We start from the raw sequence: 18,051 nt of genomic DNA on the forward strand, positions 1-18,051 counted from the left end.
CTGTAATCCTACCACTCTGGGGGGCCAAGGTGTGTGGATTGCTTGAGCTCAAGAGTTCCAGACCAGCCTGAGCAAGAGTGAGACCCCGTCTCTGAAAAAAAAAAAAATAGTTGGGTGTTGTGGTGGGCACTTGTAGTCGCAGCTACTTGGGAGGCTGAGATAAGAGAATCACTTGAGCTCAAGAATTTGAAGTTGCTGTGTACTGTGATGCCAGGGTGTCACTCTACCCAGTGTGACAAAGTGAGACTATATCTCAAAAAAAAAAAATATATATTTGTGGGTATATTTGTATATCTTTAATAATAAAGGTGAAGTAATAAAACTTGTATAAGCCCCTTCCCCCATGATCACTTTTATTCTCTCTTCTTTGAAATGCCCTGTCTTAAACTTTTGCAGCAGAATTTTTTAATATGTAATTCATTTTTTATCATTCATCTCCCTTGTTGCTCTTGTATTTCTCTTCCTTTTTTTATTACTTCATTCTTTTTTGTGTCTACCTCTGTCTTTTGATATAACTCCTTTTATTTCTGCCTCCTGTGGTGAGGGGCAGGAAATAAAACAGAAAAATGGTATCAGTTGTGTTCTTTGAAACTGCAGACATGAGGTTAAACTCGGCCTGTATTTCAAAAAACACAAATTCTTGAACTATTCTCCTTTTAGAGTAAAAGAAAAGATAAAAAGTATAATAAAATTTTCCAAACTGTAAGCATTTTATTGTCAGCTTAAATGTATATTTGATAACTATAGTTTATATTTTTAAACTTTTTATTATAGAAATTGTCGAATACATGCAGAAGTAGATTAGTATAAATACAGAAAGTAATATAACGTAACTGTACCACTAACCTTCAACAATTACCAGTACATGGCTATTCTTGATTAATTAATCTCCATCCTGTACCATTCCATCAATGATTTTGACACAGATCTCAGATACCATTTCATTTGTAAATATTTTAGTGTACATCTCTAAAAGATAAAAATTCTTTTCCTTTTTTTTGTTGAAGTAGAGTTCTACTTTGTTGCCCTTGCTAGCGAGTGCCATGGTGTCATAGCTTATAGCAGCCTCAAACTCTTGGGTTCAAGTGATCCTCTTGCTTTAGCCTCCTGAGTAGCTGGAACTACAGGTACCCGTCACAAGGCCTTGCCATTTGTGTTTTTTTCTTATAGAAATGGGGTCTTCCCTTGCTCAGGCTGGTCTTGAACTTCAGAGCTCAATCTACCACCTTGACTCCCCAAAGTGCTAGGATTACAGGAGTGAGCCACTGCACCCAGCCAAAAGATAAAAATTCTTAAAAACAAAACCACTATCACATTAAAAAACAAAAAAAAGAGGGCGGCGCCTGTGGCTCAGTCGGTAATGCGCCGGCCCCATATACCGAGGGTGGTGGGTTCAAACCCGGCCCCGGCTGAACTGCAACCAAAAAATAGCTGGGCGTTGTGGCAGGCGCCTGTAGTCCCAGCTACTCGGGAGGCTGAGGCAAGAGAATCGCTTAAGCCCAAGAGTTAGAGGTTGCTGTGAGCTGTGTGAGGCCACCGCACTCTCCCGAGGGCCATAAAGTGAGACCCTATCTCTACAAAAAAAAAAAAAAGAACAGTAATGCCTTAGTATCAAATATCTAATTAGAGTCCAGGCATGGTGGCTCATGCCTGTAATCCTAGCACTCTGGGAGGCTGAAGCAGGTGGATTGCCTGAGCTCATGGGTTTAAGACCAGTATGAACAAGAGAGAGACTCCATCTCTAAAAATAGGCATTGTGGTGGGTGTCTGTAGTCCCAGCTGCTCGGGAGGCTGAGGCAAGAGAATCGTTTAAGCCAAGAGTTTGAGGTTGCCGTTAACTATATTGACACTCTACCAAGGGTAACAGAGTGAAACTCTCTTTTTTCTTTTCTTTTCTTTCTTTCTTTGTTTTTTCTTTTTTTCTTTTTTTTTTTTGAGAGAGAACCCTACTATGTCACTCTCGATAGAGTATGTGGTGCCACAGCTTATAGCAACCTCAAACTCTTGGGCCCAAGAGATTCTCTTGCCTCAGCCTCCCAAGTAGCTGGGACTACAGGAGCCCACCACAACGCCCGGCTATTTTTTTTGTTGCAGTTGTCACTGTTGCTTAGCTGCCCCAGGTCAAACCTGCCACCTTTGGTGTATGTGGCTGGTGCCATAACCACTGTGCTATGGGTGCCAAGCCAAAACTCTCTCTCTCAAAAAAAAAAAAAAACCCAGTTAGTGTTCATAGGACTGGTTAATAGCTCTATCAAATGTCTTTTTTTTTTTTTTCTTTTCTTTTTTGGTGGTTTTTTGGCTGGGGCTGGATTTGAACCCACCACCTCCGGCATATGGGGCCAGCGTCCTACTCCTTTGAGCCACAAGTGCCACCCTATCAAGTGTCTTTTAATCACCAAATTCCCCTTTGCCTCTCTTTTCTTTCCTCTACAAACTTTTGTGAAAAAAAGTCTTTTTCTGGGCGGTGCCTGTGGCTCAAGGAGTAGGGTGCCGGTCCCATATGCCGGAGGTGGCGGCTTCAAACCCAGCCCTGGCCAAAAGAAAAAAAAAAAGTCTTTTTCTTTTTTTATAGATTTTCCAGTTGACAGTATGCCTATATTGTAAAGTGATTAATGCATTCTTTTTTTCTTGGTATTTCGAGGTGTTAGAACTGTAGTTTTTATATTTGCGTGTGGGTTTTGTTTATATTAAGTTTATATTATAACTATAACCCATTTTTGTGACTTTACTGTCCCAAATTTAATTTCTTCAGGGCCAAGTTTACCTTCTCTGGGGACATGCAAATCTGATATGAATGCATTAGAATTTTTTTTTTTTTTTGAGACAGAGGCTCACTATGTCACCCTTGGTAGAGTGCTGTGGCATCACAGCTCAAAACCTCCACCTCTTGGGTTCAAGTGATTCTCTTGCCACAGCCTCCTAGTAGCTGGGACTACAGGTGCCTGCCACCACGCCTGGCTATTTTTTTTTTGTTTGTTTTTGTTGCAGTTGTCATTGTTTAGCAGGTCCATGCCAGGCTCAAACCCGCCACCCTCCGTGTATGTGGCTGACACCCTACCCACTGAGCTACAGGTGCCGCCTGAATATATTAGAATATTAATAAGAAGGCTAGAGCAGAGGTTATTTAAAGCAAAATCCATCAGCTTTTTTTTTCAATATTAAGCAAAAATTTAAAGCAATGTTTCTATATCCATTGGCACAGAAATTTCACTTCTAAAATTTTATATACAATACTCATAAAGCATTATTTAAAAATCCAAAGATGGGCTCAGTGCAGGAAGTTTGAGTGGTATGGAGGCGAGCCTTGGAGGCGGTGGTGTGCGTCCACTTCCAGGGTTCCTTAACTTTTGATTCACTTGAGGTTCACGCTAGGAGGTGCTTCAGAATGTCTTCATCACATTTTGCCAGTCGGTTCAGAAAGGATTTCAGTACTGAAATGATTAGGACTAAACTTGCTCAAAGGAAATCACTGTCTGAGAAACAAAAACAGACATAAGGAATATGAACAAAACAGACTCTTTGGGTTGAAAGATGTCAGCATTCCAACCTTGGAAGGTAGAATTCTTGTTGAATTAGATGAGACATCTCAAGAGCTTGCTCTAGAAAATGCCAAGCCAAGGTCAATAAAAACTGTTCTGTGTGACCAATGAAAACAAACGCTCCAAAAATACAAAGAAGAAAGCAACTACAAAAATTGAAAGCACAGAGAAAGAGAAAGCTAAACGAGAAGTGTTTAAAGTGGGTTTTTATAGACCTGATATGCCTGGTTTTCTTTCATCAAACCTGAATGCTATGAAAGCTGGGCCACAAAAGACTTCTTCTGTATGGATTACAAGGTCAAAGGCCAAAGACCTGTTTGGTTTGTCCTAGGAGGCTCACTCGTACTGCTCGAACATCACTCCCAATAATGGGAGTATGACCAGCAGTATGACCTGGTCAAAGACAAACTTCTGAAAACAAAGTGTTGGACAAAGAAGGAAAAATTGGACAGCCTGTAGTGCCCACGTCGGTGAGAATGACTTGATCTGCTGCTCAAGCAGCAAAGCAGGTTGCTGGAGCAGTCTCATCCAGCACAGCAAGAAAGCCATTCTCAAGAGCCACTGGTGAAAGTGAACCAGGAAGAAAGGCACCAAATAAAGGAAGACCCGCCCCCCAAAAAGAAACAAAACCTGCAAAGCCCCTGGATGGTCTGAAGACCTATCAAGTCACACCCATGACTCCCAGAATTGCTGACGATTTCTCGACACCCAGTTACACCTGGACCCCTTGCAAAATAGAAGATGATAAGACTCAAGAAGCAACAAAAGATATTTTGGTGCTAAAATGTAAAATGTCGGCTACTGAGTTAGTACAGCAAGATTCAAATAAATACAACATCCTTTGGGTTCTCTAACAGTTTGGAATGAAGAACAGGTCTTAAATCATAATAAATCTATTAAAAAGTCAAATGGCCTTCCAGTAACAGAGGTCCCATCACTTGAAATGAAGGAAGGACAGATATGTACCATATTTCAGAAATATCCTCCAGTCAGAAACTGAGAAATTAACAATATCAAGTTGCCTTCAGGGGAAGAAGCTGAGATCGGACATTCCAGATGATGCTAAAGATCGTATTCGCACAGCAGTTGTTCCAACAAGACTCCTTATGAAGGAAAGCATCAAACAATTTGAAGGACTAGTGAACGATTGTGAATATAAACAAGGTGAAAAGGAGATTACTCACACAGATCTGGACAGGTTCTGGGATATGATTCATTTTCAGATAGAAGATGTAAAGCAAAAATTCAACAATCTGACCAGACTTGAAGAATCTGGGTGGCAAAACAATAGTAATGCAAGCATTTTAGTCTTCAGGAAAAAAGTCATCTCAAGTATGGTGAATAAACCAAAACAAATTCTTCCACATGATGGTGGAAGAAATGCAGCTAGAAATCGCTTGGCTGTCATAAAAAGTGCAGAGAGAGAGAAGACGAAGCTGGGAGAACATGCGGAGGCAGCAGCCTCTATGATGCCAAAGGAGGTTGATAAAATAGTGTTTGATGCTGGATTTTTCAGGGTTGAAAGTCCCGTTATATCATTTTCAAGACTTTCCATTTCTTTTGAACATCCTTCTCAAAAGACGTTGAACACCTAAGTCTGTCAGCAAAGCTGTGTCTCAGGGGAGGGGTGCGGTGGGCCTCCTAGGACAAACTGCATAACCAGAGAGTTCCAGTCCTTGGAGTACCAAAAATGAACACGATGATAAGAAGACTTTGTTTGAAAATACTCCTCAAAGCCAGAGCAACCTAGGAGAAGATACTCAGTGTCCGGATCACAAGATTTAATCGAAGCGAAACATGATGAAAATAAGGTAAACTTTGGCGTGCATTACTTACCCATTGAAAGAATTGAGTTTGCCTCTTCTTGCTGGTGGAGTAGCAGATAATATTAACAAAAAAGAAGAAATTTCAGATGTTGTGGAAGGAATGGAGCTAATTCTTCAATTATATCACACGATGTTTTGATGAGTAGCCCTGAAAAAATTAAACCATCACAGAATATCCTCTCACCAGAAGAGGAAACTAAACTTCCTCCGTCAGTACTATTTGATAATAAAAGTCTCACTACTGAATGCCTTGTTGATTCAACAGGCCTGAACTGCAGCAATCCATTCACTCAGCCAGAGGGCAGACATTGAGAACATTCCGGATACATTTCCCTTGGTGGTGACCTGATCTCCTTTTCACCTCTAATGCCTCCCGTTGGCCTGGGCGCTGGAGGGGGGCAGGACGTGGAGCCCCGGACTCCGACCAGGGCTGGAGACCCTACCTGGAGCCCATCGAGCGTGGGCAGGTGTCAATACATCAGCTTTTTAAGAAAACTGTTGTTGGCCCAGGACCTCTAGCTTAAGCGGCCAGTGCCAGCCACATACACCAGAGCTGGCAGGTTGGAATCCAGCCCGGGCCCGCCAAACAATGACATCTATAACCAAAAACTATCCAGGCACTGTGGTGGGTGCCTGTAGTCACAGCTACTTGGGAGGCTGAGGCAAGAGAATCACCTAAGCCCAGGAGCTGGAAGTTGCTGTGAACTGTGATGTCATAGCACTCTACACAGTGCAACAGCTTGAGGCTCTGTCTCAAAAAAACAAAAAAAAAAAACAAAAAAAAAAGGAAAGAAAGAAAACTATTGTTAATCTGTTCATGTAGAGGGAACACAAAAGATCACATCTCCTCTTGAGGTAATAAATGGTGAGTAACATGTACTTACACATCAGATTCTCGTCCAAGCACTTAACATCCAATCTCCTCTAAGTCTCACAATAAATCTGTAAAGGAATTGCTAAAATTACTTCCCTTTCACAGGCCAGAAAACTGAGGCTCAGAGATGTTAAGTAACTGATACAAGGCAACAGAGATACCAAGTGTTTTATTGGGGCAAATAAAGATACTTAGTCAGTGTGTGGTTTACTGGTATAACTTAATACTGTACACTGGGTGGGCATCTGTTTAAAAGTGTTTTAGAATGGGTTTTCTTCAAAATCAGGTTATATTTGGTTTTGGTGCATGCATAACTAGACCACTTGCAAAATTATTTGTAATTTGTAATGTTATTTTAAATTTTTTTAGTTAAAGAAGCAGTTTCCTGCTATGGCCCTGAAGATTCCTGCCAAGAGAATATTTGGTGATAATTTTGATCCAGGTAAGCTGTAACTTTATAGACCAGGAATTAAGTGGTAGTTCAGGTTTGAAGAAGTCATGAGCATATTCATTGGACTGTGTCATAGTGCAGGACTTTAGAAAACTAATTGATCTTGTGCTTTATGAAAATACTGCTTCTGGAATGTGCTTACTGTGTGCCAGGTGTTTTAATTTATTCAATCCTTACAACAAGCCTATAAGGTAGGTATTGTTGTCATTATTAGATAAGGAAACTGAGGCACAGTTAGGTTCATTATTTTGCTCAGGGTCACACACAGAGGGTAAATGGCAGCTTTGGAAGTTAAACTCAAGCAATCTTGCCTCAGATAAATTTAGTAATCGCTAACTTAGGGGTACTTTTCTAACTTTAAACAATGCCAGAAAAGGAATTTATTTTTACATTTAGAAACTTTTTATTTATTTATTTATTTTGAGACAGAGTCTTGCTATGTCACCCTCGGTAGGATGCTGTGGAGTCATAGCTCACAGCAACCTCAAGCTCGTGGGCTTAAGCAATTCTCTTGCCTCAGCCTCCCAAAGTAGCTGGGACTATTTTTTTGTTGTAGTTGTCATTGTTGTTTAGCAGGCCCAGGCTGGGTTCGAACCCGCCAGCCCCAGTGTACCCTAGCCACTGAGCTATGGGCACTGAACCTATATACATATATATATATTTTTTGGGGGGGTGGGGGGCAGAGTTTTATTTTGCACCCTCGGTAGAGTGCTGTGGCATCACAGCTCACAGCAACCTCCAACTCTTGGGCTTAAGCGATTTTCTTGCTTCAGCCTCCCAAGTAGCTGGGACTATAGGCACCTGCCACAACACCAAGCTATTTTCTAGTTGTAGTTGTCCTTGTTTGACGGGCCTAGGCTGGATTTGAACATGCCAGCTCCCGTGTATGTGGCTGGTGCCCTAACCTCTGAGCTACAGGGACCGAGCCCAAGATAGATGGATATATATATATATAATTTTGTTCTACGCCACGGCACTCTACTGAGGAGATGATGAAAGAATAAATCAAAACTGGGACTTTGAGGAGGGAGAGGCTAGGGGACCCAACAGAAGTGGAAGTTAAATGTCCCTGAGTGAATTTTGTTCATTGTTTTGACTTTGGAACCATGTATTTGTTTTACATAATTTATGTATGTATGTATGTCTGAGACAGAGTTTCACTTGGTCACCCTTGGTAGAGTGCTGTGGCGTCTTACCTCACAGCAACCTCAAACTCTTGGGTTCAAGTGATTCTCTGGCCTCAGCTTCCCAACACCTGGCTATATTTTAGAGGCAGGGTCTTGCACTGGCTCAGTCTGGTCTGGAACCTGTAAGCTCAGGCAATCCATCCACCTCAGCCTTCCAAGTGCTGGGATTACAGGCATGAGCCACTGGGCCCAGCCCTTGTTTTACATGATTTAAAAACAAAAATTAAAATGCAATAACAAAGAGACCTCTAACAATGGAAAATAAACTAAAGGAAAAAATAACCTAACTATATTTTGATTTTTGTTGTAAATACTTAGAGAATAATTAATCATTAAAATAATAAGATTTTATCTATATCTCATGGGTTTATATGCCAAAGACAAAAACAAAGACCTTCAAAGAAGTTTTATATGGCATTTGATACTAAGTTATATAAAGTTGGTATCCTGGAATTATGTTAATGTCATGGGAACCAAGATTTTAGGCAGAAGAGGAAACAGAAACAAATATGAAATCAAAGATTTTAAGTGAAAATCCTATAATTTTTGCTTCATTTTGAAACATAATGTGGAATCATAATTTTTTTCTATTTTTTTACATTTTCAAACCGTATGTATTAGTGATCTCTCCTAAAATGCCTAAAAGCAGTAACAAATAAGTAGCAATCAACAACCCCAGCATTCAAGTTGTGATCTCTCAATACCATTTTCCTCTCAAGGGAACCAGAGTTCCTGGAAAACGGTCATTTCAGCTTCTGGGCAAGCAATGTACTAGATTATCTCAAGACATCTTGCCTTACATTTTCACACAGAAGCGATCTGCAATTACTGAAGGTTTATCAAAACTACAAAAGAGCTGAATTTATTGGAGCTTTAGTTGAGCAAAGATTGGACAATTAGAACATGGAGAAAGAGTATTGGAGTGGGTTAGAACACATTAATATATAAAGACCCTTGAGTTCACATGGACTCTTAAAAAAAAAATAGAACAACTCATCAAATACCTTAGAGGTTACTAGATTACTGATTTATTATTCTTGCAATCAGTCAAAGAATCAAACATTTATCCTTGTTTGGTATGAAACATAATTTCTTTGTACCAAAGAGCTAATGATGGAAAGTAGTACTTCTTCATAGAAGAATCAACAGCTCATAATTGCAAAAGGAATGACAAAATTGGAAGAATCACGGTATAAATGCTGATGAGTTAATGGATCTAGGCACAGACTATCAATGATGAAAGCTTTACTGGGGCAGGAGAATCCACTTCCAAGATGACTCACTCTTGTGGTTCTTGGCAGAAAGCCTTCTTGCATGTGGGCTACATAGCCTTCGCTGTCCTTTCAACATGGCAACTGGCTTTTCCGGAATGAATGATCCAAGTGAACTAGCAATGCCTTTTATGACCTGGACTTGGAAGTCACATACCATCACATCCACCATATTCAATTAATTCGAAGATAGTCATTAGTCCAACACACATTCAAGAGAAGAATTAAGCTCTGTCTGTAGATTGGAGGCAAATCGAAGACTTTATGGACATTCTAAGATGATTTCACGTTTTTTAAAAAAAGATATTACCAGCAATACACATTGATGTATTTAAAAAAACAAAACCATAAAGTTGTCTAAAATTGCTTTAAAATACTCCAGAAAAAAAAGTGAAGAATAGGGATAAATGAGCCAGCAATACCAGAATGTTGGTATGGTAATTTTTAAAGCAGGGTAATGAGTGCATGTGGTTCATTATGCTCGTCTGTCACCTTTTGTGTATTTCTAAAATTTTCCACAGTGAAAAGTTAAAAATAAATTCATACCTTAGAAAAATATCCTGAAATTCCCCCCCCCACTTTTTTTTGAGACAGAAAGCTGTCGCCCTGGGTAGAGTGCCATGGCATCACAGCTCACAGCAACCTCCAACTCCTGGGCTCAAGGGAGTCTCCTGTCTCCGCCTCCCAAGTAGCTGGGACTACAGGCACCCGCCACAACGCCCGGCTATTTTTTGGTTGCAGCCGTCATTGTTGTTGGGTGGGCCCAGGCTGGATTCGAACCCGCCAGCTCAGGTGTATGTGGCTGGCACCTTAGCGACAGGCACCGAGCCTGAAAATTCCCCTTTTAACTTAATTTGTGTTTGGCAGCCATCGTCCTGAGTTTGTTTTACATCTTTCTGAGTCCTTGGGGTGCAGCACAAGCCTGTGTCTTCATTTTCTTTTTTTATTTCTTTATTCTGATGGTTGCCAACCTCTGTAAGATGAGTTTTATGTGCTTGAAGGCTTAAGAATGATTTCTGCTTATATTTTTCAAAGTTAAAATTTTATTTTGAATATAAGATTTTTTATAAGGCACACCCAAAGGAAACCATATTTCTTTCTTTCTTTTCTTTTCTTTTTTCCAAGACAGAGTCTCAAATTGTCACCCTGGGTAGAGTGCTATGGTGTCACAGCTCGCAGCAACCTCAAACTCTTGGACTCAAGTGATTCTCTTGCCTCAGGCTCCCTCCCTAGTAGCTGGGACTACAGGTTTCTGCCAGAACTCTTGGCTTTCGGCTTTTTTTGTTGTTGCCATTGTTTTATCTGGCCTGGACTAGGTTCAATCCTGCTAGCCTCAGTGTATGTGGCTGACACCCTAGCCACTGAGCTACAGGTGATGCCCGGAAAAGCTGATGGGATCCTGATATCAATATAGAAACCACTTTTTTGTTTACCAAAAAAGCTTATTGTTGAAAATAACAAAATGGCAAAATTATAAGGAAATTGAGTTCATTAAGGGGTGGATTTATGAAATTTAGAGAATGTGAATTGCTAGAATGTATAAATGGTTGCTCAGTATTTTCTTTAATTGCAAGTATTTAATTATTTATTTAACATATATAAATATATATCTATATATATATTTTTTTTTTGAGACAGTCTCACTGTGTCACCCTCAGTAAAGTGCAGTGGGATCACAGCTCACAGCAACCTCAAACTCTTGGGCTCAAGCTATTCTCTTGCCTTAGCCTCCCAAGTAGCTGGGACTACAGGTGCCCAGTACAACACCTGGCTATTTTTTTTGTTGTTGTGCAGTTGTCATTGTTGTTTAGCTGGCCTGGGCTGGGTTTGAACCTACCAGTCTGGATGTATATGGCTGGCACTGTAACCACTGTGCTATGGGCACCGAGCCTATTCGTAAGTATTAAGTGCCTTGTAAGACATTATGTTAAGGGCTAAAGATCAATTTTTTTTTATTAAATCATAGCCGTGTACGTTAATGCGATCGTGGGGCACCATATACTGGTTTTATAGACCGTTTGACACATTTTCATCACACTGGTTAACATAGCCTTCCTGGCATTTTCTTAGTTATTGTGTTAAGACATTTATATTTGGGCGGCGCCTGTGGCTCAGTGAGTAGGGCGCCGGCCACATATGCCTAGGGTGGTGGGTTCAAACCCAGCCCTGGCCAAACTGCAACAAAAAAAATAGCCCGGCATTGTGGCGGGTACCTGTAGTCCCAGCTGATCTGGAGGCTGAGGCAAAAGAATCGTGTAAGCCCAGGAGTTAGAGCTTGCTGTGCGCTGTGTGAGTGAGCCACGGCACTCTACCCGAGGGCAGTACAGTGAGACTCTGTCTCTACAAAAAAGAAAAAAAAAAAACATTTATATTGTACATTTACTAAGTTTCACATGTACCCTTGTAAGATGCACCGCAGGTGTAATCCCAGCAATCACCCTCCCTCTGCCCATCCTCCCCCCTCCCTCCCCTATCTCTCCCCCTTCCTCAACCCATGTTCTTAGGTTATAACTGGGTTATAGCTTTCATATGAAAGCCATAAATTAGTTTCATAGTAGGGCTGAGTACATTGGATACTTTTTCTTCCATTCTTGAAATACTTTAGTAAGAAAAATATCACAGCTCTATCCATGTAAACAAGAAAGAGGTAAAGTCTCCATCTTTCTTTAAGGCTGCATAATATTCCATGGTGTACATATACCACAATTTATTAATCCATTCGGGGATTGATGGGCACTTGGGCTTTTTCCATGACTTAGCAATTAGGAATTGGGCTGCAATAAATATTCTGGTACTAATATCTTTGTTATGATGTGATTTTTGGTCTTCTGGGTATATATCTAGTAGAGGAATTATAGGATTGAATGACTGATCTATTTTTAGGTCTCTAAGTGTTCTCCAAACATCTTCCCAAAAGGAATATATTAATTTGCATTCCCACCAGCAGTGCAGAAGTATTCCCTTTTCTCCACATCCACGCCAACATCTCTGGTCTTAGGATTTTGTGATATGGGCTAATCTTACTGGAGTTAGATGATATATCAAAGTAGTTTTGATTTGCATTTCTCTGATGATTAAGGATGATGAGCATTAAGGATGATGAGGATTAATTTGCATTACCACCAGGAAGGCATGATCCTTCCCTTAAACAGCTTAGATAGAAACTCCTTTTTTTTTTTTAAGACAGAGTCTCACTTTATCGCCCCTGGTAGAGTGCCATGGTGTCATAGCTCACAGCAACCTCAGACTCTTGGGCTCAAGCAATTCTCTTGCTTCAGCCTTCCGAGTACCTGGGACTATAAAGCCCGGCTATTTTTAGAGGTGGGGTCTTGTTCCTGTTCAGGCTAGTATTGAACCTCTAAGCTCAGGCAGTCTACCTACCTTGGCCTCCTAGAGTGGTAGGATTACAGGAGTGAGCCACCACATCTGGCCTAGCTATAAACTTCTTTTATTACTCAATATTTACCTCTGCTTATTGAAGACAAATAAGTTTGTACAAAATAAAAAGACTACTTCCTATTTCAGTCCCAGTCTTTGAGTTCTACTGAAGTCCAGACTTCCTATCTATCCAGGTCTTTTTATAAGACTTGTTGTCATGTCAGCTGTCCAGGATATTTTTCTTAAGAGCTAATCCCTAGATAGGTTGGGAATCTCTTTGCTCTTGAAACAACCTGTGAGTTCTTTGCTGTTAGTACCCTTGGTGTGCCTATGTAGTGATTTGTTTAAATTTCTTCTCCACTAGAACGTGAAGTTCTTTTTTTTTCCTTTTTATTTATTTATTTTTTATTGAGACAGAGTCTCACTTTGTGGCCCTCGGTAGAGTGCCATGGCATCATAGGTCACAGCAACCTCCAACTCTTGGGCTTAAGAGATTCTCTTGCCTCAGCCTCCCAAGTAGCTGGAACTACAGGCACCTGGCACAACGCCTGGCTTTTTTCTGGTAGAGATGGGGTGTCACTCTGGCTCAGGCTGGTCTCGAACCTCTGAGTCCAGGGTAGTCCACCTGCCTCTGCCTCCCAGAGTGCTAGGATTATAGGCGTGAGCCACCCTGCCCAGCCTAGAATGTGAACTTCTTGAGGATAGTTACCAGGTATTAATGAAACATTTTTGTATTTCCAGTGCCTTGCACATTTTAAAGTGTATAATAGATGATTAATGAATGAATAAATGAATGCTTGTATGCCATTTTCACCTGAGTGACTTCTTTTAGAAAGGCTATTCAGTATTAGGTTAAAGCTTTTAAATATCACTTACTGTATCACTGAAACTTCTAAATTATCAAGGATTCCAAATTAGGTAGAATAATTTTGTTAGCTAGCTTCCCACGCCCTTTCTTTTTTAGACGACCATCACAAAGTGGTATAGCTGGAAGGATCTCTTATAGATCATGAGATAAAGAAAGGGGGCATTTGTGTGAGGTCAGAAAGCCAGAAAGCGGCACAGGCAAGATCCAGAGTTATGAGACTACTCCAGGGTCCTTTGCTGTGGCAGGCCGTTATACTAGTAGGAGTCGTCATGGTGACTGTGCTGTTATTTGAGTTCATATCTATACGGTAGTGAGTTTTACCTCTATTTCATAGATGAGGAAAATAGAGAGTTCGCAAGACGAGGCCATTTTCCCGAGTCTCATAGCTAATCCAGGGCAGAATCAGACTTGCCAGGTCGTCCGTCTTCAGAGCTCATTCCCTCAGCTCTTTACTGTCTGCTTCGTGTGTAAACATAGGATGCCTTTAAAAGCAGAGTTCACGGCATTGGTCGTAAAACCCAACATCTCCTCAGTCAGTCCGATGATTCTTTCCTCTGCCCCACACTGTTGAGGATAGAGTCCTTTTGGATGATTTCTCATGAAGAGCAAAATGATAGAAATGGGAATAGTTCAGTTTAATACTTATTTTGGAGACTAAAGCTTTTCATTTTATTATCTGAGCATTAAGGGTTTTTCTGAATTTCTAAGTGAAATTTCTTTTTAATTACAACAGATATGTTTGTGTAAGTTCTTCATGAGAGAGATTTTAAAAATGCCTAGTATAATTCTTAACACAATATCTCAACCTTATAAAAATTCTTGGCACGGGCGGCGCCTGTGGCTCAGTGAGTGGGGCGCCGGCCCCATGTGCCGAGGGTGGCGGGTTCGGGCCCGGCCCCGGCCAAACTGCAACCAAGAAGTGGCCGGGCGTTGTGGCGGGCGCCTGTGGTCCCAGCTGCTCGGGAGGCTGGGGCAGGAGAGTCGCGTAGGCCCAAGAGTTGAGAGGTTGCTGTGAGCCGTGTGACGCCGCGGCGCTCTGCACGAGGGCGGTACAGTGAGACTCTGTCTCTACAAAAAAAAAAAAAAAAAGAGATAAAAATTCTTGGCACTTAATCCTATAATGGCATGGTACACATTTCAGTCTTTTCTGGAATTTTTTCAGATATTTGCATGCTTAATGTTGATCTAAAAAAATGAAGCTTGGAATTGTTCCTAAATTCTGACTGCTGCTGAACTTCTTGTTTGATTGCAGACTTCTTTCTTTCTCTTTACGTATAGGGCCTCACACTGGGATTTCAAAACTTTTTAGTTAGTGATGAACTGTAAAGTCTGTAGCGCTTAGTGCAGCGCGGTCTATAGCTCATTGAAAAAAGAAAACTCACTCTGTTATCATACTGGTCTCCAAAAGTAAAACATCTTTAATAATATCCACAGATGAATTTAAAGCTCCTTCCATACAGTCATTAAAATTTTCTTTTAGGGGCAGTGCCTGTGGCTCAGTGAGTAGGGCGCCAGCCCCATATACCAAGGGTGGCAGATTCAAACCCGGCCCCGGCCAAACTGCAACAACAACAAAAAAAATAGCCGGGTGTTGTGGTGGGCACCTGTAATCCCAGCTACTCGGGAGGCTGAGACAAGAGAATCGCCTAAGCCCAACAGCTGGAGGTTGCTGTGAGCTGTCATGCCAGGGCATTCTACCCAGGGCAACAAAGTGAGACTCTGTCTCAAAAAAAAAATAAAATTTCTTTTAAAGGCAGCACCCATAGTTCAGTGGGTAGGGCGCCGGCCACATACACCAAGGCTGGTGGGTTCGACCCGGCAGGGGCCAGCTAAACAATAATGGCAACTACAACACAAAAATCGCCGGGTGTTGTGGCGGACACCTGCAGTCCCAGCTACTAGGGAGGCTGAGGCAAGAGAATCGCTTAAACCCAAGAGTTTGAGGTTGCTGTGAGCTGTAATGCTACAGCACTCTGTAGCTCAGAGGGTAACATAGTAAGACTCTGCCTCCAAGGAGAAAAAAAAATTTTCTTTTAATATTCCCAATGCAGTCATTCATATTAGTTCGTCCTCCCATGTTCCTAAGTCCAGCTCTCAAGAAATAACTGTTTTTCAAGCACAGTTTTTTATTTTTTATTTTTTTTAAACAGAGTCTGACTATGTCACCCTTGGTAGAGTGCTGTGGCATCACAGCTCAGAGCAACCTCAAAACTCTTGGGCTTAAGCGATTCTATTGCCTCAGCCTCCCAGGTAGCTGGGACTATAGGTGCCCACCAGAATGCCCGACTATTTCTTGGTTGCAGTTGTCATTGTTGTTTAGCAGGTCCAGGCTGGGCTCAAACCTGCCAGCTTCAGTGTATGTGGCCGGCACCCTACTCAGTAAGCTACAGGCCCAAGCCTCAAGTACAGTTTTTAATGTAATCCTCACATGTGCGTTGTCTGGTGACATGAAAAAATGTCCTTGGAAGAATCTTACAAGATACCTGAAATTCTTCAGAGAATTCATAGTTGACAAAAAATGTACCAAGTGCATCAGTCCAAAAGTCCGCACCTAATTTTATATTTGTTCTTTAACAGCCATACTTAACATATAAGAAGTAGAAATAAACCTACGTGACTGGAAATAACCCATCAGTTTGGGGACAAATGGTGTACTTTAAATCCTTTATTGAGTGGATTTACTAAACCAAAATTCATTATTCAGTGACATACTGTTTGTGGGTTTTTATTCAGATATTCACTATTAGAAGGCACTTTATCAAGTCACATTTCTTCAGTTTTTTCTGTATATTTCTTAAGTATTAGGGTTTAGGATGATGGCTTTTTAACCCCACATTTAATAAAAATAATAGCAGCTAATGTTTACATCCTAACCATCTGCCAGACATTCTGCTATAAGCTTATATGGGGATATGTTGTTATCCCCATTTTAAAGTAAGGATTTAAGTCTTAGAAAGGTTTAAGGTCATCTAATAAGTACCAGAGACAAGATACTTGGGTAAAGTTTTCTAATTCTAAGAAAGGCTTATGCTTCACATTTATTACTAAACTGCTGTTATATGACCCTCAATTATCAACAAATAAAATACTTAGAAGATGCTGTACAAGTACTTGTTAGGACAATGTACCCATACATTTTCAAGGGGGTTTTAACAATGAGGGTTAAACCAGAGTTTTGGTAATACTCAGTTAATCAATTAATCACTATTCCCCAGTTGCAAAGGATTTCCAGTAATACTTATTTTTGTCATTTGTTTTTTAAAAGTTAGCATGATAGTTATTAGTGTTCATTTTTATTCATTACTTGACAGTACGTGCGGAGTTAGACAATGCAAAGTACTTTTCTAAGTTTTATAGTTGAATGTATTCACAATCCAAAATAGATAGCTTTTAAGTTATTTTGGAAGCTACATTATCTGATTTATGTTAATTATTGTATTTATAGATGTATATTTCTGAGCATTTATTCCTCATTGTAACCAAGAAGCATGAATTGAGAAATAGATTCTTAATCCAAATGTACCATCTATACCTGTCTATTCTTATGTAATTGTATTGATGATAGTTACATAATCTGACATAAATAAACCGAAGGTCTTATATTTCTCTTAACAGATTTTATTAAACAAAGAAGAGCAGGACTGAATGAATTTATTCAGAACCTGGTTAGGCATCCAGAGCTCTATAACCAGTAAGTCATTATCATTGTATTCTGAAGGGATGCTGAAACCAAATCTAAGAATGTTAAATAAGCCTCACACAGATTTTATCTCTTCTGTGAAATTGTGCTGTATACTAGGTATGTTCGTAAAGTCTTCCTGGAGCATTTCCTCCCTGATGTCCTTAGTTCCCTTTGCCCTTCATCAACTTGTTTTCTTTTCTTTCTTCCATTTGTATTTGAATTAGTTTTACAGATTAAACTTGAAATAAATTTGCATAATGCAGTTAAAACATTTTACTAATTATTTGATACTATGTTTGTGCCTTCAAAAAGCATTTAAGTGCCCATTGCCTGCTTTGGGAATGTAAAGCTAAATGACTTCCATCCCAGGGCGGCGCCTGTGGCTCAAGGAGTAGGGCGCCAGTCCCATATGCCAGAGGTGGCAGGTTCAATGTCAGCCTTGGCCAAAAACCACAAAAAAAAAAATGACTTCCATCCCTTCTAGAGGCATGGGTTCCCAGCCCAGTGGGAGAGTCAGACATATAAACAAGTAATTGAAGCTGGGTAGTTTTTATGGTAGAGATGTCAGAAGATAACAGAAAAATATGTGGCCCTCTCTTTTTGAGGATGTCAAGGAAAGCCTTCTAGGACTTAATGCATGTATAATCATTCAAGAAAAAAAGGTAGGGAGAACATTCAGGTAAAGAGAGAAGTACATGTAACAGGGGATGCAAAAACCCGGAACCACGAGGCCACTTACAACATTCCATGGTGACTGGAACAGAGTAGGGTTTTGGAAAGGAGATGAGGCTGATGGCGTTGGTAGGGTCAGGCACACATGCCCCCAGCCTTTGTTCTAGCTGCAGCAGTGTTCTGTTGACCCACAGAAGGCCTCTAGTCTTTCTCGGCATAGTATTGTAGGCAGATGAAGGCACTTTCCCAGGCCTGGCTGCCCTGTTGGCCCATGCCTGTAATCTCAGCTCTTTGGAAGGCCAA

General features: G+C 40.7%; 1 protein-coding gene and 1 pseudogene across 1 annotated transcript in view; both read left to right on the forward strand.

Annotated features, from left to right (window-relative positions):
• The window catches only part of LOC128563704 (serine/threonine-protein kinase Sgk3-like), a 227,196-nt gene that overhangs the window by 152,199 nt on the left and 56,946 nt on the right, over positions 1-18,051 (forward strand). Inside the window, exons 13-14 of the mRNA XM_053559135.1 lie at positions 6,609-6,681; positions 17,010-17,085. Coding sequence (XP_053415110.1) covers positions 6,609-6,681; positions 17,010-17,085 — 149 coding nt within the window. The remainder of the gene's footprint in view (positions 1-6,608; positions 6,682-17,009; positions 17,086-18,051) is intronic.
• Positions 3,386-5,884, forward strand: LOC128563993 (disks large-associated protein 5-like; annotated as a pseudogene).

This window comes from Nycticebus coucang, chromosome 13 (genome assembly GCF_027406575.1).
Source record: "Nycticebus coucang isolate mNycCou1 chromosome 13, mNycCou1.pri, whole genome shotgun sequence".
NCBI classification, from domain to species: Eukaryota; Metazoa; Chordata; class Mammalia; order Primates; family Lorisidae; genus Nycticebus; species Nycticebus coucang.